At 43.9% G+C, this 22847-nt stretch overlaps 2 protein-coding genes across 6 annotated transcripts in view; one reads left to right on the top strand and one right to left on the bottom strand.

Annotated features, from left to right (window-relative positions):
* Positions 1-206: 206 nt before the first annotated feature.
* Positions 207-20836, bottom strand: CFAP68 (cilia and flagella associated protein 68). 4 transcript variants are annotated; one of them, XM_089670191.1, is made up of 4 exons: positions 20528-20836; positions 12668-12872; positions 6821-6890; positions 207-703 (listed from the first exon to the last, which is right to left on the bottom strand). In XM_089670191.1, the coding sequence occupies exons 2-4, from the start codon at positions 12869-12871 to the stop codon at positions 594-596; spliced, it is 384 nt and encodes a 127-aa protein (XP_089526317.1). In that variant the 5' UTR covers position 12872; positions 20528-20836; the 3' UTR covers positions 207-593. The 4 variants fall into 4 exon arrangements, with proteins under 4 accessions (XP_089526317.1, XP_089526316.1, XP_089526315.1 ...); XM_089670190.1 differs by having other exon boundaries at positions 12668-12877; positions 20406-20834; XM_089670189.1 differs by having other exon boundaries at positions 12668-12877; positions 20528-20827.
* FDXACB1 (ferredoxin-fold anticodon binding domain containing 1) overlaps positions 20451-22847 on the top strand; it is a 38164-nt gene continuing 35767 nt past the window's right edge. Inside the window, exons 1-2 of one of the 2 annotated variants that reach the window (XM_089670181.1) lie at positions 20451-20662; positions 22534-22714. In XM_089670181.1, coding sequence (XP_089526307.1) covers positions 20591-20662; positions 22534-22714 — 253 coding nt within the window. In that variant the 5' untranslated portion in view covers positions 20451-20590. The other variant, XM_089670183.1, reaches the window with a different exon arrangement.

The raw sequence follows: 22847 nt of genomic DNA, 5'->3' as shown, positions 1-22847 counted from the left end.
CTAACCCTTCCCAACACAAAGATACTGCCTACACCACTGAAACACTTTCCTACTTCCAACAGAACCCCGCCACTGGCTACAAACAGGGATCAGCTCTAATATCTCAGCTTAGCCGTTGCCTGTCTGCCTACAGCTGTGAGTGCAATGTGTATTTTATGATTTACAACAAAGTTGGAGGCAGAAAAACATATCATAGCTCAGGCACATCAATTCATGATATTTAATTGCAATTATCTGTATCCAAACTATTATTTATTACTTTGTTACATGGGTATCAGTATTGCTACTAATCCTATTTTCTTTGAATTGACATATATTTAGCTTCCACATTAACAGATTTTGGTTTTCACATGCATTTAATGTTTCCACTTTTATTGGCTTTTGAGCTCTAGATAAAAGTTGTGTTCCAATCATTTGACACCTGAATGTTTTTTTTATAGATTACTTTGCTGTGAATCAATGTCCAATAAAAGTGCTTCATGCTGGACATATGTAAATTATTTCTACGATAATTCTTAATATTAAATTATGCATTTATTGGTTCTGTGGGTTATTTCCTATAGCAGGTTGATCATAAGTATTTGGAGATGGGTCTATAAGCTGCCATAGTCAATCATATAACATGACTTTTGAAGAGTTCTGTATTGTGGTGGACCCAGTTCAGGTTGATGTCCTGGAAACACATGGGGTTCTCTGTTATAAACTGAAAAAGAACATATAGTTTATTCATGCAGCTACAGAACACATACTAAATAATAAACGTCAGAGTTTAATTTTGTCACTGTGCAAATCAGCCCTTTCCTGGTCCTTCTCCAATGACACTGCACCTCCAGCAGACACATTGGTCTTTCCCCTGTAGGATCACACCACCAGCACACACAGACACAGATTGTTCTCTCCCTTGTATCCCTCCTCCAGCACACAAACTAGTCTTTCCCCTGTAATATCCCACCACCAGCACAGACACACAGATTATTCTCTCCCTTGTATCCCTCCTCCAGCACACAGACTAGTCTTTCCCCTGTAAGATCCCACCACCAGCACAGACACACAGATTGTTCATTCCATTGTATTCCTCCTCCAGCACACAGACTAGTCTTTCCCCTGTAAGATCCCACCACCAGCACAGACACACAGATTGTTCATTCCATTGTATCCCTCCTCCAGCACACAGACTAGTCTTTCCCCTGTAAGATCCCACCACCAGCACACACACACAGATTGTTCATTCCATTGTATCCCTCCTCCAGCACACAGACTAGTCTTTCCCCTGTAAGATCCCACCACCAGCACAGACACACACACAGATTGTTCTCTCCCTTGTATCCCTCCTCCAGCACACAGACTAGTCTTTCCCCTGTAAGATCCCACCACCAGCACAGACACACAGATTGTTCATTCCATTGTATCCCTCCTCCAGCACACAGACTAGTCTTTCCCCTGTAAGATCCCACAGCCAGCACAGACACACAGATTGTTCTCTCCCTTGTATCCCTCCTCCAGCACACAGACTAGTCTTTCCCCTGTAAGATCACACCACCAGCACACACACACAGATTGTTCATTCCATTGTATCCCTCCTCTAGCACACAGACTAGTCTTTCCCCTGTAAGATCCCACAGCCAGCACAGACACACAGATTGTTCTCTCCCTTGTATCCCTCCTCCAGCACACAGACTAGTCTTTCCCCTGTAAGATCACACCACCAGCACACACACACAGATTGTTCATTCCATTGTATCCCTCCTCTAGCACACAGACTAGTCTTTCCCCTGTAAGATCCCACCACCAGCACAGACACACAGATTGTTCTCCCACTTGTATCCCTCCTCCAGTACACAGACTAGTCTTTCCCCTGTAAGATCCCACCACCAGCACAGACACACAGATTGTTCATTCCATTGTATCCCTCCTCCAGCACACAGACTAGTCTTTACCCTGTAAGATCCCACCACCAGCACACACACACAGATTGTTCTCTCCCTTGTATCCCTCCTCCAGAACACACTTTCCAGTTTCTCCTCCAGAGACTCCTTGGTCTGCAGTTACACTCCCACCACACAAACTGCATAGTAAACATTCTCCATGTCCTTCCCATAGACATTGCACACTGAGCACAAACACAGGGGGGGTGACAGACCCAACCGGGAGAAGGGTTTTTGGAGGGGACAAGCTAGCCTCTTGCCTACTGACCATGGACCCTGGCATCTGAGAGGGCTCTATTCTTTGGAAGGTGTGTGCCTGGGGGGACATTTTACGTTTCAAGTCCATGTGTCCCCCAAAACACACAGACACTGAGAACTGGAGGACCAGGATACAGTACAGATTTGGGGTCTCTGTGCCCAAACCAGCATTGACTGCTTCAACCTCCCTCCTAGACTAATGCAGGCCATATACGGGTCAAAAATCGGCTGATTTTTCAGCCGACAAAAAAAATCGGCTGATTTTCGTACCGTTAATGGGTCAATTGGCTGGCCGGTTTTCGGGGTTTTGGCACATTTTTTTTATCTGTGAAGTTGGAAAAAAATCAGCTGATTTTGCCGATTGGCCGATTTTCCCGGCAATGATGGGAAAATCGGGCGATCATTTTACCGATCATTTTAAAAAATCTGCGTATGAGCCGTGGCCTGCAAGAAGAAGAAAAAGAAGAAGAAAAAGAAAAAGAAGAAAAAAAGAAGAAAAAAAGGAAAAGAAGAAGAATTCCAGTCTGCTATTATATTTGACATGAAAAAGTATTGCGATTGCAACAATGTATCTATTTGTATCCAAATAAAAACATCTATATCCAAAATGGATACAAATGGATACATTGTTGCAACCGCAATACTTTTTCATGTCAAATATAATAGTGGAGCTCTCTGCAGGGACACAAGTAATTAAATGCCGGCCGTAGATGGGACGAAAATCGGATGATTTTTTTTACCGTTGGTGGTAACGTCGGCCTATTGAGTGACTGATTTTTTGTGTTTTTTTTAAAAAAACGGGCGGTTTTCAATCCGTCTATGGCCTGCATAACTCTAAGCAGTTAATGTAATCAGCTCAAAACAACCTGATGCTGAGGTCTCTGGCTGTATTCTGTTTATCAAGGTGTGATGTGTTTACCATTGTGTCTTTGTCCCATTATCTGATCAGTGTGGGATGTTTATCCCAATGTATAATGTTTGTTTCTATTGTCCATGAGGGGACTGCCTCTATTTCTGAAATGTATAAAAACCTGTATTTCTGTTGAATAAACAGTTCCAGTAGCAGATAAGCTAGTGCCGTCTAGTCCTTGGGTGCAATGCCCAGCTATAATACCTTGGACCTGTGTCCCAGAGGCGAGGAAGCAGCTCTCTGACGGAGGCATTCAACTGGGTGGCAGCCGGTCCATCACAGGGGGAATTTACTAAAACTGGAACAAACAGAATCTGAACCAGCTGTGCACTGTAACCAATCAGCTTCTATCTTCAGCTTTCAAAATGAAAGCTAGAAGCAGATGCTGTCTCTCCCTCTTACCCCTCTGCAGAAGTATACTTGTAATTGCTCTTTAGTGCCTGTAGAGCCTGTGCATAGTCCACGATTGTGTTTGGACAAATGGGTGGTAGAACTTGCCCCCCTCTGAAAAGCAGTCCATTTAGCAGGCAGTGAGGAGCGGATATGACGCCTCCTCACTGTATGTTTTAACTCTAAAACTGACCAGTCTGCAGTATACGTGCATTAACCCAACACTGACCAGTCTGCAGTATACGTACATTAACCCAACACTGACCAGTCTGCAGTATACGTGAATTAACCCAACACTGACCAGTCTGCAGTATACGTGAATTAACCCAACACTGACCAGTCTGCAGTATACGTGAATTAACCCAACACTGACCAGTCTGCAGTATACGTGCATTAACCCAACACTGACCAGTCTGCAGTATACGTGAATTAACCCAACACTGACCAGTCTGCAGTATACGTGCATTAACCCAACACTGACCAGTCTGCAGTATACGTGCATTAACCCAACACTGACCAGTCTGCAGTATACGTGCATTAACCCAACACTGACCAGTCTGCAGTATACGTGCATTAACCCAACACTGACCAGTCTGCAGTATACGTACATTAACCCAACACTGACCAGTCTGCAGTATACGTGCATTAGCCCAACACTGACCAGTCTGCAGTATACGTACATTAACCCAACACTGACCAGTCTGCAGTATACGTGCATTAACCCAACACTGACCAGTCTGCAGTATACGTGCATTAACCCAACACTGACCAGTCTGCAGTATACGTACATTAACCCAACACTGACCAGTCTGCAGTATACGTGAATTAACCCAACACTGACCTGTCTGCAGTATACGTGAATTAACCCAACACTGACCAGTCTGCAGTATACGTGCATTAACCCAACACTGACCAGTCTGCAGTATACGTACATTAACCCAACACTGACCAGTCTGCAGTATACGTGCATTAACCCAACACTGACCAGTCTGCAGTATACGTACATTAACCCAACACTGACCAGTCTGCAGTATACGTGCATTAACCCAACACTGACCAGTCTGCAGTATACGTGCATTAACCCAACACTGACCAGTCTGCAGTATACGTACATTAACCCAACACTGACCAGTCTGCAGTATACGTGCATTAGCCCAACACTGACCAGTCTGCAGTATACGTACATTAACCCAACACTGACCAGTCTGCAGTATACGTGCATTAACCCAACACTGACCAGTCTGCAGTATACGTGCATTAACCCAACACTGACCAGTCTGCAGTATACGTACATTAACCCAACACTGACCAGTCTGCAGTATACGTGAATTAACCCAACACTGACCTGTCTGCAGTATACGTGAATTAACCCAACACTGACCAGTCTGCAGTATACGTGCATTAACCCAACACTGACCAGTCTGCAGTATACGTACATTAACCCAACACTGACCAGTCTGCAGTATACGTGCATTAACCCAACACTGACCAGTCTGCAGTATACGTACATTAACCCAACACTGACCAGTCTGCAGTATACGTGAATTAACCCAACACTGACCTGTCTGCAGTATACGTGAATTAACCCAACACTGACCAGTCTGCAGTATACGTGCATTAACCCAACACTGACCAGTCTGCAGTATACGTGCATTAACCCAACACTGACCAGTCTGCAGTATACGTGTATTAACCTCTCAGTCACAACAGAATGACCATTAACCCTTCGGTCACCTACCACAGATAACTTTAAAGCTTTAACCTCTCAGTGACCTCTCTGCAGTGTATGTGACCTGCTTCATGAGCATGTTCATGAACCCCTCATTGATAAATATTCAAAATGTGTAAATTACCACCTTCAGCATCTTGACCCCAGCATTAACACCCAGTCACCAGCTCAGGTACTTTAACCCCTCAGCATCCTGTCCCCAGCATATCTGCCCCTCAATGCCCATTGCTCAGCCCATATGGGTCACCTCCTCAGTGCCCAGTCATGTATGTTACCCCTCAGCACCCATTAGCCGACTTATGTAGGTTAACCCCTTGGCACTCAGGGTATGTGCTTCAACCTTTTAGCACCTTCTTCTGCTAATACGCAGTAAGCCTTCAGAGTATGTGCACTTACCCCTCAGCGGCCAGTCACCAGCCTGTATGTTAGCCCTCAGCAGCCAGTCCCTAGCACATATGTAATTACCTTTCCATGCCCAGTGCATGTGCATTAAATGTAAGGGATATCCCCCTCCCTCTCCCTCACCATGAAGTCACCTTACCTTCACATCTATGGTATTGGCTATAAGTTTATGAACAGTCTACTACCCTTGCTAGATCTTTCCCATTTATTACAAGATTTTTTCCCTCTTGCTGCAAATATTATTTATGCGAACATCATTTACATGACTTCATCTTTGTATCGCTGTACTGTTCTAATACCTCATTAAAGCACTATTGGAAATAACGGTAAGGGATAATCTCTCACATTTAGTGTACCACGCCAAATATTAGTCTCATCTCCACTGACCCTGGTCCACTAATAATCTCAGTAAAGCTGCCCCTTTTCTTATATAAGAGTTCCCTAGAGAAAATCCTACCCCATCTCTCATGTCCCCAGCAACACCTTTGCCCTCTAGGTGAGGAAGAAGGAAGTTAAATACATAAAAATAATTTTAAAAAAATGTATTGTTTACATTTTTTACCCAGTTGTGTAACAAAGAGGAGGAGGAGGAGTCACAGGACAGGAAGTCATACTTATGAGTGAAGGACTGATCCAATGATTTTGTAGCTAATTATAGAAAAAGCAGTAACCATTATTTGTGAACCGAAAGATGAACTGTTCTGTTGGTAGTCAAGTCCTCCCCCTTGTCTCCAGCACATATTTCCCCCCCACCATACAAGCTACACTCCTCTCCTACACACACAGACTACGGTCACACCCTCAGCACTCCTCTCCTGAACATACTGTTTGCTGTCACACCTTCAGCACTCCTCTCCTCCTGTCACACCCTCAGCACTCCTCTCCTCCTGTCACACCCTCAGCACTCCTCTCCTCCTGTCACACCCTCAGCACTCCTCTTCTGCACATACTGTATGCTGTCACACCCTCAGCACTCCTCTCCTCCTGTCACACTGTCACGGTTCCCCCACACGCCACGCCTACAGCGACTAGCTAACCGAGGCACGCACTATATATTGAAAAAGGTCAGGTTTTACTATCTAATAAATAATAAATGGCTATGCCAAGGCCAAGAAGCAAATAAATATTTGTTAAATGTAATTTGAGTTTGTGGCATATTACAGAAAAGTGTTAAAAAGAATGCAGCGGGATTAATTGTTTTCTCACCTTGTCTCCCCGTTGAGCCCCCTTTTCTGGTGTAGTCAGCAGAATGAGAGGTTTCATAATAGTGGGTGTACTGAAACAGGAAAATCAATGTTATATCAATTCTGCAATGTTACCATTTCTTATGACGACCATCTTTCTAACAATATAACACAGGGACTCTTCACTCTTATTCAGAAAGGACACCCATGAACATACAGCTGTGAATGAAGGATCCCTGACCGCCTCAGGCTTAATCAGGTAGCAGGTTAATTAATAGAAACACTCTGCTTGGTACAATAGAGAGAAGAGGAGGAGATGATCACTTATCTTGGGGGTAATGACAGTAATAAAGACTGCAGAATTCTAATCTGTTTGACTTATTGCACCTTCATAAACTAGATACAGTAGTCTTTAACCCACATGAAGACTAATTTAGTACATGAATATATTCAAAATTGTTGGTGCTCATTGCTGTTTATTGTTATTTGCTTCCCAAGCGTAACACAGAAGCATTATTCCTTGCCCAATTATGCAAAACAAATGCAAAAACGCATGGAGCTCAGAAAATTGCATGAGATTCTTTGCTCAGTTTGTTGCATGTAGGGCAGCACATTGAAATGAAGTCGGGGACCACCCATAGACATGAGATCTTTGCCCAAATGAGCTGAGAACAACTGTTTGGAACAACTATGACTTTGTGTTCATGGGTACATAAAGTGGAAGATGCTTTGGAGGACTTATGCCAGGGATACCAATAGACCATCTGGAGTTTGATCGTATTCATCGGGCCCTGAGTCCGAGAAGGTCTGAGGGTCCTCCCAGGGACATCATAATTAAATTCACCTATTACCGTACAAAAGGATAGCTCCTTCACTCTGCACGAGACAAGCAGGATCTTCGCTTTCAAGGTCATCCGTACCAGCTGTTCATGGATCTGGCACTATCCACCATACAGAATCGTCGACAGATGAAACCCTTCACGTCAGTCCTCTTGAACTGTCACATCAATTACCAATGGGGCTTTCCATTTAAGCTTACGTTCGCATACCGAGATCGGAGCCATGTTGTCCACAATCCAGAAGAGGACAAGTCGACCCTGGAGGCACTACACCTTCTGCCCTCGCGGGATACCTCCGACAGCTCGGTGCGGCCCTCCGGTTCACATCCTCCTTCATCTCAGCTGGGATGTATATGGAAGAAAGTTGGCAGCCGTAAACGCTCCCTCCCTAGTACCCCTCCGTTGTCCGGATCCTCCTGCTCCGATCCAGGTTGAGTAAGGTTGGACGTATAACTTTTTCACTTTTTAGATGGCTTGATCCATTGCCGTGACTCTCCGCGTTTCTGATGGGGCGGAGAGCTTGACTGGCCCTTGTTGGGCAAACTTTTCATATGTTTTGTATGTTGCTTGTTTTTAGTTTTACAGTTTGAAATGTTCTTCTATGCAATACTGGTCTGTACTGGTAGTGATCCTCGGCCCCCACGGCTGCTTGCGGTCCAGCTTTGAGTTTAATTTTTTTTTGGGGGGTAGGCGATATGTTTGTAAGCTTTGTGTCCTATCCCCTTGTTTTTTTTTTGTTTTGTTTCCGCTAATTTTACTGTTATACCTGGATTTTGTTTATGCGGATCCCCGGCTCCTTGGGTATTTTGTTTTTTTTTTGGGGGGGGGGTTATTGTGCCTTTTTATATATACCGGGGGTCTTCCTGGCTCGTGGTCCTATGCCTTATATGGTTGGTGCCGGCTTCCGATCTAATGGGGCCATGACCCAGGAATGCCTCATTTCTATTATGCTGATATGTTTGTGTACCTGTTTACATTTTCTTTATATATTATGGTGTCATATTATGCATTTCTTAAGGTCATGTACTTGACGTTGTCTTTTTGCCTGTTATGTCCCCCCCCCTTTTTTTTTTTTTTTCCTCCCTTCCCTTCCCCTTTTTTCCCTCCTTTTCCTTTCCCTTACCCCTTTCTTCCCCTCCGCATGAAGGTTCTTTTTGTATTATGCTGTTTATGATGCACCCATGTGCCCGGTGGTAGAGCTACCCCCTGTGTGTGTCCTTGCGGTTGGGACGCAATTTCCACTGATTGTGGTTTCGTTACACTACCTTAGAGTGTATATTTTCTTCTTCTGTATCTTGTCTGTTTTCTTTTTCTCCTTTCTCATGGATCCGGGGCAGCCCAGGGTAAGGTTGCCTTTGAGGACTGGACCGTTATTCTTAGCGTATTTTGGCAGCTGAATTCCCTTGACTCAGTATGGCTTTAAAACCTTTGAAGATTTTTTTCAAAATATCCATGGTTTTAATTCTCCGACCAAGCATTCTAAAGTGTTCCATCATCTGAAGTCCCAATACATGGAGGTAGTCTGTCTGCAGGAGACAAGGTTTTCTCAATCCTCCATGCTGCGCTACCTCTCTCACCATTATCCAACCTTTTTCTCTGCTTCAACCCTTGAGAATCATAGGGGCGTGGTGATTGCTTTTAGACGCAATCTGCTGCTTACTTGCAACCTGGAAATAGCTGATCCCACCGGCAGGTATTTGCTCCTTTGGGGTACCCTTTGGGACCAGGAGGTGACCCTGGTGGGTTATTACGCGCCAAATAGATTTCAACACAAATTTTTTTCTCACTTGTTGAAGGTGATTTCGCACCATCAACGTGGTATTCTCTTATTGCTGGGTGATTCAAATGTTGCTCTTAATTCCTCTGTCAATCGCCGTTACCCGACAGGAGGGACCCCTAGCCACAAGCTTTCTCAGGAATCTAAATTGCGTGATACGCTGCAAGCTTATGGTTTGGTAGATGTCTGGCGGGAAATGCATCCTACGCCGCGGGAATACACTTTTTATTCAGCCCCACACCTGAGCTTTTGTAGAATAGATCACGTTTTCATTTCCTTCCAACATTTATCTTTAATTCAAAAGATTGTCATCTTGACCTCACCCTGGCCTGATCACTGTATCTTTCTGGTATGGCTCAGCCCTCTTTTCTGTGGAGACGCAATAAATCCCTGCTCACCACTCAGGCTTCTTGCTCCCAGGTTCTTTCGCACATTCAATCCTATTGTGGGTTCTGTATCCTCAGCCGTCTCTCTGTGGGAGACTCACAAAGTCACCATTAGGGGTCACTTGATTCAGATTGCCTCGTCCAGGAAACGGGCCAGAGAGAAGAGGATGTTGGAATTGACCTCGCGATTCGCCGTGATAGACGCTACTTGGAAAGCCTGCCTGACTATGGCCAATAGGAAAGCTCGAGATGTGGTGGCTGCTGAATTTGATCTTCTTTCCACTACATGAGCTGAGAAGGCCTTACGTTGGGCCGGACATATGTTTTATACATGCGCCAATAAACTGGGGTCAATGTTGGCCAAGAAGCTTAAGCTAGGTCTCACACATAAACCTGTTCAACTCCGAATGAGGGGCGGTGGCCTTACCTCGGACCCTGTGAAGATTACACATAGATTTGCGGATTTTTTTGTCCTCTCTTTACCAGAAATTGAACACCTTTGTCACAGAACATGCTGATAGTTTTTTCACTGAGCTGAGCCTACCCTCATTATCCGTTGCAGCCCGAGATGCCCTGAATGCGGATATCTCCGAATCTGAACTCTACCAAGCCATCCTCTCATTCATATCTTACATCGCCGCAGGATACCGGGGTTTCTTTTATCCCTGGACATTTATAAAGTGTTCGATTCACTTTCTTGGGAGTATTTGACATATACGCTGTCTAGATGGGGGTTTGGAGACGCATTTCTGGCTTGGATCTCAGCTTTATATTCGTCTCCCTTGGCCTCTGTTAAATATGCTGGGTTTTTTCCTCATCTTTCCCTATTTTCAGGGCCCGAGACAGGGATGCCCACCATCACCTGCTCTTTTTGTTCTCGCTTTCGAACCTCTAGCTGCAGCCATTCAAAATCACCCGGATATTTCTGGTGTCCCCTATGCCGGCACTCAATACAAGGCCAACTTTTATGCGGATGATGCTCTTTTGGGTTTAACCAATCCTCTCATCACTCTCCCCAATCTTCAGGTCATATTGGACCATTTTTTGACTATATCTGGCCTTCGCATCAATTTGATCACTGAACAGATGTCTAGCGTTCTTCAAGATTCTCATCCGAGATTCCTTAAGGTTTGTGAACCTTGGATACGTTATTCCTTGCCATCCCTGCCTCCTACCAGTTATGGCCTCTTATAGTCGTTGCCTGTGCTTGCCCTGGATCAGTGATTTCGTCTAGTTTTCCTTTCCTCCATGTTTTCTTTTGGATTTCTTTCTTTTTTTCTTATTTTTTATCTGTGTTTTTATATTTTCTTTTTCCTTCTTTCTAACTTTTTTTTTCTCTTCTTTTTCCGGTAATATGATGGACTGCTGCTGCTATTATTTGGTTCAGCTTTTTGCTATCCCTCCTTGATGTCATTGGACATTCCGTTATTTGGCTAATACACGTCAGCAGGATATATCTGTTTATGTGTTATTGTTCTGCTCTGTCCCTGCGTGGGTGTATCTTGAGCTTGTTGTATTCTTAAAACAAAACTTTCTTAATAAAAATATTGAAACAGAAAAACATTGCCACTCAATCCAATACAGTCTATGTGGTTATGTGGTAAGTGGCTGCACTACTTCACAAGCCATGCTGTGACAGACCTAACCAGGACAGGGGCTTCTGGAGTGGACTAGTCCATCATGAGAAAAATTCATAAAACATTCCAACTGTCTGAAAAAGTGGAATTCATCTATCTTCATAGATTTCTTGAGGTAGATTGTTGATAAATGATTCTGTCCCAAGTGGAGGAGATTCTCTAACCCAATCTATATAAAGGCCTCATATTTCCTCTGATCCTTAACCTGCATAAGATTAATAATACACCTTTCCATCCACTCCAGAGGGGAAGCTGTATTGTCTTTACCTAAGAGAATTAACCCAAGCCTTGCTCTCAGCGTTGATCACTTTGTTGTCCATCATTAGAGAATGGTCTGCTCTCTCCATGGGCCCTAATCAGTGGGTAAAAGTCTAGCCCCTGGTCACCTCCAAAAGCCCCTGTCCTGGTTGTCTCTGTCACACGCGCCCTCTGACATGTTTCTCCCCACCCACTGGTGGCTTAGTCATAGTCCTCTAAGACTAAGCCCCGGAGGGTGTGATGAAACATGTCAGAGGGTGTGGCTTGTGGAATGGTGCAAGGCTGAGGCCATCTTACATATGTTAACCACATAGACTAGACTGGGTTGAGCAGTTATTTTTCTAAGTACGTTACACACTTATGGATAGAAATATTTTCAGCCAGCACCCGATTCCTGAGTACCAGCGGGACTATTTCCTTCTTTGCTTAGAGCGGAACTGCAAGTATTAGAAAGTGGGGAGATTCCTGCATCCACATCACTTGTGTGAATTCAGGAATTTGTGAGTTTTCTTTTTTTTTTTTGTTCAACCCACTGGATGAATGAAGAAAAGCTATGAGTGTATACTCTGCTTTAGTCTGTGGCTAGAATGTCCCTGTGCAACAAAAAGCTGGGTAATTTTTTTAAGCAAACATCAACCACAGCTGTTGTGGTAAAGCTGTGGCCTGTCACTTCCTAGTCTCCTTGCATTTCCATTGGCCAGTCAGGTCACCAATCATTTTTGTGACCAATAGGGAGGCAAGTGGAGTGGAAAATGGAGGGTCACAAGCTCAACTGCAACAACCATGGACAATGTCTGCCTAACAGGCTGGCTCCATAGACAAAAGTCTATGGTTCAAGCAGGTACCTGAAGGGTTTTTGTTATAATTAGCCAGCTGACACTTTATATGGAGGTGAAAGCCTGCAGGGTTTTAAATCTTGGTCTTAGTAAGAGTTTGCTATACTAGGGCATATCAGTATTTCCTTATTAGTACCTGAGAAGGCAGCGGCTTCCTTTCTTCAAGTTTATGAAGGTCATAACGTTCCTGGTTCCAGTTTCCAAGTAATGTCTTGTTGGAGTACGAATCCTCCTTAGTTGTGCACCTCCAGCCATATTGCTTGAGCTTTGCATCAGGTCCAAAGTCCACCCATACCTTACCATGTCCATCAGCTTTTAGATCAGAACTAAAACAGGCCATTCTGTTCTAATAAAAAAAAATTAATTAGAGGATTACTCATCTGCACTCACCAAGCTGAGTGTTGACATCAGTTACAAACAATGGCACAGAAAAATCAGATATTTCAATAGACAAGTAACAAAACACATGCCAATAGATAGGTCAATACAGAATTTAGGAGCCAGTCCATCCTGTTGTGCAGGCTGTCAATCCAACTGAGACTGCAAAGGTTGTCCATTTTCCTGGGAAGGTGTGCTCTTACTGTCAACTGAAGTTGGATGTCACCTTTTTGGATGAATTAGATTTCTGACTCCTGGGAATTTTAAAGTCTGTGTTAATGTTACGGTTTAGCTGTGGCCTTTAACATACTGATATGTCATATTAATGCTTAAAGTGGTTGTAAAGATTAAACATTTTTATCTCAATGCATTCCCTGCATTAAGGTAAAATATGTTTCAGTATGTATACCACCTTCTTACTCCTCCTTATACATACAGTGGGGATCGAAAGTTTGGGCACCCCAGCTAAACATTTGTATTAATGTGCATAAAGAAGCCAAGGAAAGATGGAAAAATCTCCAAAAGGCATCAAATTACAGATTAGACATTCTTATAATATGTCAACAAAAGTTAGATTTTATTTCCATCATTTACACTTTCAAAATAACAGAAAACAAAAAAATGGCGTCTGCAAAAGTTTGGGCACCCTGCAGAGTTAATATCTTGTACTGCCCCCTTTGGCAAGTATCACAGCTTGTAAACACTTTTTGTAGCCAGCCAAGAGTCTTTCAATTCTTGTTTGAGGTATCTTTGCCCATTCTTCCTTACAAAAGTCTTCCAGTTCTTTGAGATTTCTGGGCTGTCTGTCACGCACTGCTCTTTTAAGGTCTATCCATAGATTTTCAATTATGTTGAGGTCAGAAGATTGTGAAGGCCATGGCAAAACCTTCAGTTTACGCCTCTTGATGTAATCCCCCGTGGATTTCGAGGTGTGTTTAGGATCATTATCCATTTGTAGAAGCCATCCTCTCTTTAACTTCAGCTTTTTCACAGATGGCATCAAGTTACCATCCAAAATTTGCTGAAATTTTATTGAATCCATTTTTCCTTCTACTCGTGAGATGTTCCATGTGCCACTGGCTGCAACACAACCCCAAAGCATGATTGATCCAACCCCATGCTTAACAGTTGGACAGAGGTTCTTTTCATTAAATTCTGTGCCCCTTCTTCTCCAAACGTACCTTTGCTCATTCCGGCCAAAAAGTTCAATTTTAACCTCATCGGTCCACAGAACTTGTTTCCAAAATGCATCAGGCTTGTCTATATGTTCATTTGCAAAGTTCAAACGATGATTTTTGTGGTGAGGACGTAGAAGAGGTTTTCTTCTGATGACTCTTCCATGAAGACCATATTTGTACAAGTATCTCTTTATAGTGGAATAGTGTACCACAACTACAGTGTCTGCCAGATCTTTCTGGAGGGATCGTGCAGTCAAACGTGGGTTTTGAATTGTTTTTCTCACAATCCTGCGAGCTGTTCTGTCTGATATTTTTCTTGGTCTTCCAGATCTTGCTTTAACTTCCACTGTTCCTGATGACTGCCATTTCTTAATTACATTCCGAACAGAGGATATTGACATCTGAAAACGCTTTGCTATCTTCTTATAGCCTTTTCCAGCTTTGTGAGCGTCAACTATTTTCAGTTTCAGTTTTCTAGACAACTGCTTAGAAGAACCCATGGTGCTTATTGTTGGGGCAAGGTCAGATGAGTCTGGGCATTTAAAACCTTTGAGATTGACATCACCTGGTCTTCCCAGACGATGATTGAGAACAATCCATGACACTGGTAGGTCTCAGCTTTGCAAAGGGGGCAGTGCATGCTATAAATTCTGCAGGGTGCCCAAACATTTCCAGACGCCATTTTTTTGTTTTCTGTTATTTTGAAAGTGTAAATGATGGAAATAAAATCTAACTTTTGTTGACTTATTATAGGAATGTCTAATCTGTAATTTGATGCCTTTTGGAGATTTTTCCATCTTTCCTTGGCTTCTTTATGCACATTAATACAAATTTTTAGCTGGGGTGCCCAAACTTTTGATCCCCACTGTACTTGAGTCCTATCTCAAACCAGCACTGTGCCCATCTGCAGCAGCTCAAACACAATATTCTGAATGAACAAGTTCCTGAAAAATGGCTGTAAATGTAAGCGGGTGCTGCAGAGACCACTGGCTAGAAACCAAAGATATTCAAATTAGAAAGTATGTCACCATCACACCAAGGAGCTCCAAAGCAGGTCTAAAGTTTTATTCAGAGATTACATTGTAATAACAGAAGCAATGTTTCAGAGCCATGCAGGTCTCCTTCATCAGTGACAACACATGCCTGATGAAGAGTCTACATGGCTCCAAAACATTGCTTATGTTTCTTACGATGTGATCACTGAATAAAGCTTTGAACCTGCTTTGGAGCGCCTTGGTGTGATGGTGACATACCTTCTCCCATCTGCAGCATCTCTCTCTTCTTCCCACTCCTACAGGATTTGCTGAGAGCAGTGTGAGCCATTGGCTCCTGCTGCTGTCAGTCAAATCCTGTGCAAAAGGTGCAGGGCGGGGCTAAGCCTTGCTGTCTGTGTCTATGGACGCCGACAGTGAAGCTCATGATCGAGCCTGCAGGTGTGCTATGATAAGAACTGGTTTTCAATGGTGGCACACCGAGAAACAGAGGAACCAGAAGTGCCAGCGGGGGGACCCAAGAATAGGACGATCAGGGCTTCTCTGTACAATTCCATTGCACGGAGCAGGTAAGTATGACATATTTATTATTTTAAAGGAAAATAAAAAAACATATTTCACAAAAGCTTTAAAAAGGGTGTTAAAAAGGAAGGTGGTTATGTGTGTGAGAAAACTATAATTATATGTTCCTAATCCACTTGCAGTCTCAGTTCACAGACCTGCAGCCTGCTTCTCCACCTCCCCTGCAGTAAGTCTGATCACACATACTGTATGTAGAAATGCTGCCTTGTAAGCGTTACTATATCTATATCTGATTTGTAAAGGAAACAATCACATGCTTTTCAACTTGCTAGAAAATGTGACTGCTGCAGGAAAAATCTATTCTCAAGCACAGCCCCCTCCCTTCTTGCAGTTCACAGCCCGCTCCTCTACTGGGAGTGTCTAATTACTGTCTGTACTGGCCCAGCTCCTCTGACCCTCCCTTCAGCTTTCGTCATAATTTTTCTGTCATTTAGGTGAAAGCTCTGAGTCTGTGTGCATCACATCCAAGATGGAGGTGCTAAGATGCAGTCTCAGGGCTTTAGGATGTCTACACCAGTGTTTGTTAGCATTTTTTCAGACATGGCACCCTTTAAGGGCCAGTTCACACCATGGAAACGCAGTCTGGATGCGTTTCTATATGCGCATTTTTGAAGGTAAACATAAATGTTATTTATCAAATGTAATTTATCAAATAGGAAACCTAAGCCTGGGACAATACACACAACCGCCTTGATGAAATTAACTTCACATCAGATGCCCCAATCTACATAATAGGTTCCCCCATCACATCAGAGTCCACCCTTCACAGCGGACCCACCAGCACCATGGCAACTCATGACACTGATCCAGGGCAAAGAGGGTCCTGTGCTCACTGCACACCAGGGGAAGCCAGATGGCACCCTGGGTGAAAAACAGTTGTCTACACAAGGGAAATAACATACATACAGTAAAAAAAAGGTAAAGTGGTAGTTCACCTTTGAAAAAAATGAGAAGGTGAACTAACACCGTACACCCTCCCCACACCCCCAGTCCCTGCTATATCTACCTCCGCAGATGATAACCAGAGACTGCAGACAAAGCACAGGAGATCACCAGACCCAATCTCAAATGTGTTAAAAAAAAATGAACATATACTGGAAACAAATTATCCAGATATACCTCTTTAAATATCCGTGAGTACTTCTTTAAATGTGAAATGCACAACCACTATGGCAGTTGCAATCTCAAATATTATAAAATATAAAAGAAAAGAAAAATTAACTAGAAACAAAATATCCATGTGTACTTATTCAAATATCCATGTGTACTTATTCAAATATCCATGTGTACTTATTCAAATATCCATGTGTACCACTTAAGTATGAAAGTGTACAAGTACAATGACAGTAGCAATATAAATTGTGCTCAAATATACAGAATAGGGAATGACACAAAAAATCTTTTAAACATATCCACGGGTCCCAATGGTATTTATCCGTGTGTACCACTTTAAGTGATTGATACCCCTCTAAAGGTGAACCAGTGAGCCGTACCTTTACAGTGTATAGGTGAATACTCTATACATCAAATATATATAAGATACATCAACAGATATGATAAACAATATCAGGTAAATGTCTGTGTGTACTAATATAGAACTTGCACGCTATTTATTGTCCATGTGTGCTAAGTTGAATGCAAACAGAACTATTTCCGGGGCTAGATCCTTATCTTGCTCCATTTTTTCTTGCAGAATAATCATAAAAATATGCTGTCCACCTATATTTGATTTGTCCACACCACAACATGTAAGAGTATGCAATCTTTTTCTCTTATCACCAGTGATTTAAATTTCTGTATTTTTCGCTCCATAAGACGCGCCAGATCATAAGACGCACCTAGGTTTTAGAGGAGGAAAACAAGGAAAAAAAATATTCTGAACCAATGGACTGCAGACATAGTACAGGAAATGACCAGAGACTGCGGATGTACTACAGGAGATGACCAGAGACTGCGGACATAGTACAGAAGATGACCAGAGACTGCGGACATAGTACAGGAGATGACCAGAGACTGCAGACATAGTACAGGAGATGAACAGGGACTGCAGACATAGTACAGGAGATGACCAGAGACTGCAGACATAGTACAGGAGATGACCAGAGACTGCATAGTACAGGAGATGACCAGAGACTGCAGACATAGTACAGATGACCAGAGACTGCAGATGTACTACAGGAGATGACCAGAGACTGCAGACATAGTACAGGAGATGACTAGAGACTGCAGACATAGTACAGGAGATGATGAGAGACTGTAGACATAGTACAGGAGATGACCAGAGACTGCAGACATAGTACAGGAGATGATGAGAGACTGTAGACATAGTACAGGAGATGACCAGACACTGTAGACATAGTACAGGAAATGACCAGAGACTGCAGACATAGTACAGGAGATGACCAGAGACTGCAGATGTACTACAGGAGATGAACAGAGACTGCAGACATAGTACAGGCAATGACCAGAGACTGCAAATGTACTACAGGAGATGAACAGAGACTGCAGACATAGTACAGGAGATGACCAGAGACTGCGGACACAGTACAGGAGATGACCAGAGACTGCAGACATAGTACAGGAGATGACCAGAGACTGCGGACATAGTACAGGATATGACCAGAGACTGCAGACATAGTATAAGAGATGACCAGAGACTGCGGACACAGTACAGGAGATGACCAGAGACTGCGGACACAGTACAGGAGATGACCAGAGACTGCGGACACAGTACAGGAGATGACCAGAGACTGCAGACATAGTACAGGAGATGACCAGAGACTGCGGACATAGTACAGGATATGACCAGAGACTGCAGACATAGTACAAGAGATGACCAAAGACTGCAGACATAGTACAGGAGATGACCAGAGACTGTGGACATAGTACAGGAGATGACCAGAGACTGCGGACACAGTACAGGAGATGACCAGAGACTGCAGACATAGTACAGGAGATGACCAGAGACTCTCAAATGTGTTAAAAAAAACCCTGAAAATATACTGGTACCTCTTTAAATATCCCTGTGTACTACTTTAAATGTGAAATACTCCGCTACACCGGCTGCACGGGCACTAATATCTCATCTGTGGTACTGTGGTTGTGCATTTCATATTTAAAGTGACACACTGTTTGCAAGAAGTATATTCGTGTTTTTTTGGCACATTATGAAAGTATTCAGCACTATGTGATTAATATTGCGCGGCACTGTTCATACATATTGAGGTAATTTCACTCGTGGAAACACTTTCAGTATAATTGGTAGGTGTATGTGATTGTGCTTGGGTACGTTTGATTGATTTTGTAGTCTCAAGTAATATGTCTCCAGTTAATAACTTTCTCCTAAAGTATGTCACCAGTCTTCAACAACTTGCATGTTCACAGTCTCTGTCAGTCTCCTGCAGCAAGTCTGCAGTCTCACACCATCTCTTTTGTCATGTCCCCCAGTCTCTGACCATTCTTCTATCATGTCTGCAGTCTCTTACCATCTCTTGTATCATGTCTGCAGTCTCTATATCGTGTACCATGTCTGCAGTCTCTATCTCTTGTACCATGTCTGCAGTCTTTGACCAATTCTTGTACCATGCCCCCCAGGCTCTGACCATCTGCTTTATCATGCCTGCAGTCTCTGACCATCTCTTGTATCATGTGTGTAGCCTCTGACCATCTCTTGTACCATGTGTGCAGTCTCTGACCATCCCTTGTATTATGTGTGCAGTCTCTGACCATCTCTTGTACCATGTCTGCAGTTTCTGACCATCTCTTGCACCATATCTGCAGTCTTTGACCAATTCTTATACCATGCTACCCAGGCTCTGACCATCTGCTGTATCATGTCTGCAGTCTCTGAACATCTTTTGTACCATGTTCTGCAGTCTCTGACCACCTCTTGTATCATGTCCCCCAGTCTCTGACCACCTCTTGTATCATGTCCCCCAGTCTCTGACCATCTCTTGTATCATGTCCCCCAGTCTCAGATCATCTCTTGTTTCATTTCTGCAGTCTCTGACCATCTCTTGTATTATGTGCCCCAGTCTCTGACCGTCTCTTGTATCATGGACCCCAGTCTCTGACCATCTCTTGTATCATGTCCCCCAGTCTCTGACCATCTCTTGTATCATGTCCCCCAGTCTCTGACCATCTCTTGTATCATGTCCCCCAGTCTCTGACAATCTCTTGTATCATGTCCCCCAGTCTCTGACAATCTCTTGTATCATGTCCCCAAGTCTCTGACCATCTCTTGTATCATGTCCCCCAGTCTGTGATCTTCTCTTTTACCATGTCCCCCTGTCTCTGGCCATCTCTTGTATCATGTCCCCCAGTCTCTGACCATCTCTTGTATCATGTCCCCCAGTCTCTGGCCATCTCTTGTATCATGTCCCCCAGTCTCTGATCTTCTCTTGTACCATGTCCCCCAGTCTCTGACCATCTCTTGTATCATGTCCCCCAGTCTCTGACCATCCCTTGTATCATGTCTATAGTCTTTGACTATGACCGGTTGTGTGTCTACTGTCACTGAACATTCACTGGATTTCATGTGTGGCCCTTTGGCAATATTGGGGCCACACTTGAAGCTCGCATACCAAGAAAGTTGACCAGTGCTGCTTTAAAAGGCGACAGAGAAGAGAACACATGTATAAAATGACAGACAGACAGATCCTATGAATGGAGGAGGGGAGGCGCACGCACTGACCCAAGCCACCCACATCAGTCATACTAGAAGTACCAGCAGTAGATCTCCCACCTGCTTCCTATTATCCTGCCTTCCACACTGATTACAGATCAGGAGGGGGGAGACACACCGTCATATTCCACAGTCATGTATCTGTATACTTTGTATACTCTGCACCGTCTTCACAAACACACCTGATCCTTCCAGAGATCGTCAATTCACCCGCAGAGGTAAAGCATCATCGTTGCTTGGTAACAATGTTCCGTCTGACGTCAGTACTGTGCGCCGGCCAGGAAGTGTTCGATGGATGTCACTGTGATGAGGAGAAGGTAATGCTTCCTTATGGGGGTCATGTGTCGGTGAGGAGTGGGGAGCGGAGATGTCAGGATGGAGGTGGCTCCTATAGGTTGTTGTGAGAGGTTCCCTGATTCCAGGTGAGGGAGGAGGACTCATAGGGCCACACACATATTGGACGTAAAAACACCGGACCAATGAATGGGCACTATTCCTCCCACTGACCCCAGTGCTGGGGCACTGTTCCTCCCTCTGACACCAGTGCTGGGGCACTGTTCCTCCCACCGACACCAGTGATGGGCCACTGTTCCTCCCACCGACACCAGTGATGGGCCACTGTTCCTCCCACCGACACCAGTGATGGGCCACTGTTCCTCCCACCGACACCAGTGATGGGCCACTGTTCCTCCCACCGACACCAGTGATGGGCCACTGTTCCTCCCACCGACACCAGTGATGGGCCACTGTTCCTCCCACTGACCCCAATGAATGGGCACTATTCCTCCCACTAATAACAATACATTCCTCCCACAGTTACCAGTGATGGGGCACTGTTCCTCCCACTGACAACAGTGATGGGGCACTGTTCCTCCCACTTACACCAATTATGGCATGCGATCCCTCCCACTGATACCAATGATGGGGTGCATTTTCTTCTACTGACACCAATGATGGAGCACTATTCCACTGATATCAATATTGGGACTCTATTCCTCCTACTGACACCAACCATGGAACTTTATTTTACCTCCCTCTAATCACAAGCACTGAGTCTGGGACAGTTTTTACAGACCTCATGTAATTTCTGTTGCCCATAGTCTTCCCCACCCCGATATAAACACAGTGAGTTACTATGTGTCAGTGGTGTATGCTTGTCCCTGCAAACACATAGCTGAAATAAAAAGGGCAAAATTGTTTCTGTTGGACCCCTGCTGAAAAAAGACCACAGACTATAGAGCCGTAGCACAGATAAGAATCCTGCTAATAAAAAGTTGGTCATAAGCATCTTGAAACATTGCTGATTATGATTCTAAGTACCTTCTTTTCTTTGGACAGATGTGCCCAGTGCAGCGTTGGTCCAGATGAAAATCTGAACCAGTGAACACTGTACCTTAAATGTCAAAAGTCTGGGACACCTGCAGTGATTTGGTCTGTGTCACATACTTGTATGAAAGTGTACAATCCAAATGCACACGTTCCTGCGTTAAAAATGGCTGTGTGTGTAAGTGGGTGCTGCAGCGACCGTTGGCTGGAACCGACCAGAATCGGCAAGGGAGAATGTCACCAGCACACTGAGGATCACCAATATGGGTCTAAAAGTTTTAATGAACGATCACATAGTTACAGCAAGGCAACGTTTCGGAGTCTCGCAGGACCCCTTCATCAGGCATGTGACGATGTGAAGTAAAGCGAATAGGGCACCCAGGATACACCAAGTTCAATTCTACGTGGAGTTGGGTTACAGAATGGGTTCAGTAAAAGCAGAGCAGAATCAAGGTCAGGAATAAGCAGAGGTGGGTAATGGGCTGGCAGCAAGGTATAGTTGACAGGCCAAATTTTGGTCACAAGTCCTGGCTGAGGACAATAACAGAGATCAGCAGCAAACATAGGCAGATGCGGATAATCCAGCAGTGGGATGAGGTCAGACAAGACCCAGGTCAAAAACTAGGTGAGGCATACAGTTGAGGAACAAGAATTGCAGGAACTCAGACTGATAGACCATGATCCTATGGAGAACTCTGTGCACATTTATACACGTGCCCATGAGCCTTTTGGCTGGTGTGATGTTCCTGAGAGTCTGAATAAATACAAAAACCATTGCATTAAAATTTATGAGGCATAATCAACTTCCTGTGTAACCTTGATCTTAAATGAGCTCTAATACTTTCCATTTCTTTTAAGACAGGCTTCAAGCAGGAAGATGCCAAGTATCTTGTTAGTGGGTGAAGGGAACTTTTCTTATTCTGCATCCCTCTCTGGCTTCAACCAAGGGAAGGATCTCATTGTTGCTACCTGTTATGAGACAGAAGATGCAGTATCCAAACAGCCTCTCTCATCTGCCAATGTGGAGCAGCTCAGAAGAAACGGTAAAGGAATGCATGCTTCAGCGTTCATCATTATTATTCGGTCATTTTTGTTATTGATGGAAGTCCAGCAAAGATAGTTTTTAGCACTGGCTTCAGTTTGTCACCCAAAAACAACTCCCTAACTTCTAACCTA

This window comes from Staurois parvus, unplaced genomic scaffold, assembly GCF_062004578.1.
Source record: "Staurois parvus isolate SC_StPar_1 unplaced genomic scaffold, SC_StPar_1.0 ptg000087l, whole genome shotgun sequence".
Classification (NCBI taxonomy): Eukaryota; Metazoa; Chordata; class Amphibia; order Anura; family Ranidae; genus Staurois; species Staurois parvus.
Note: the sequence above shows the minus strand (reverse complement) of the source record. Positions and strands in the feature narration are given on the sequence as shown.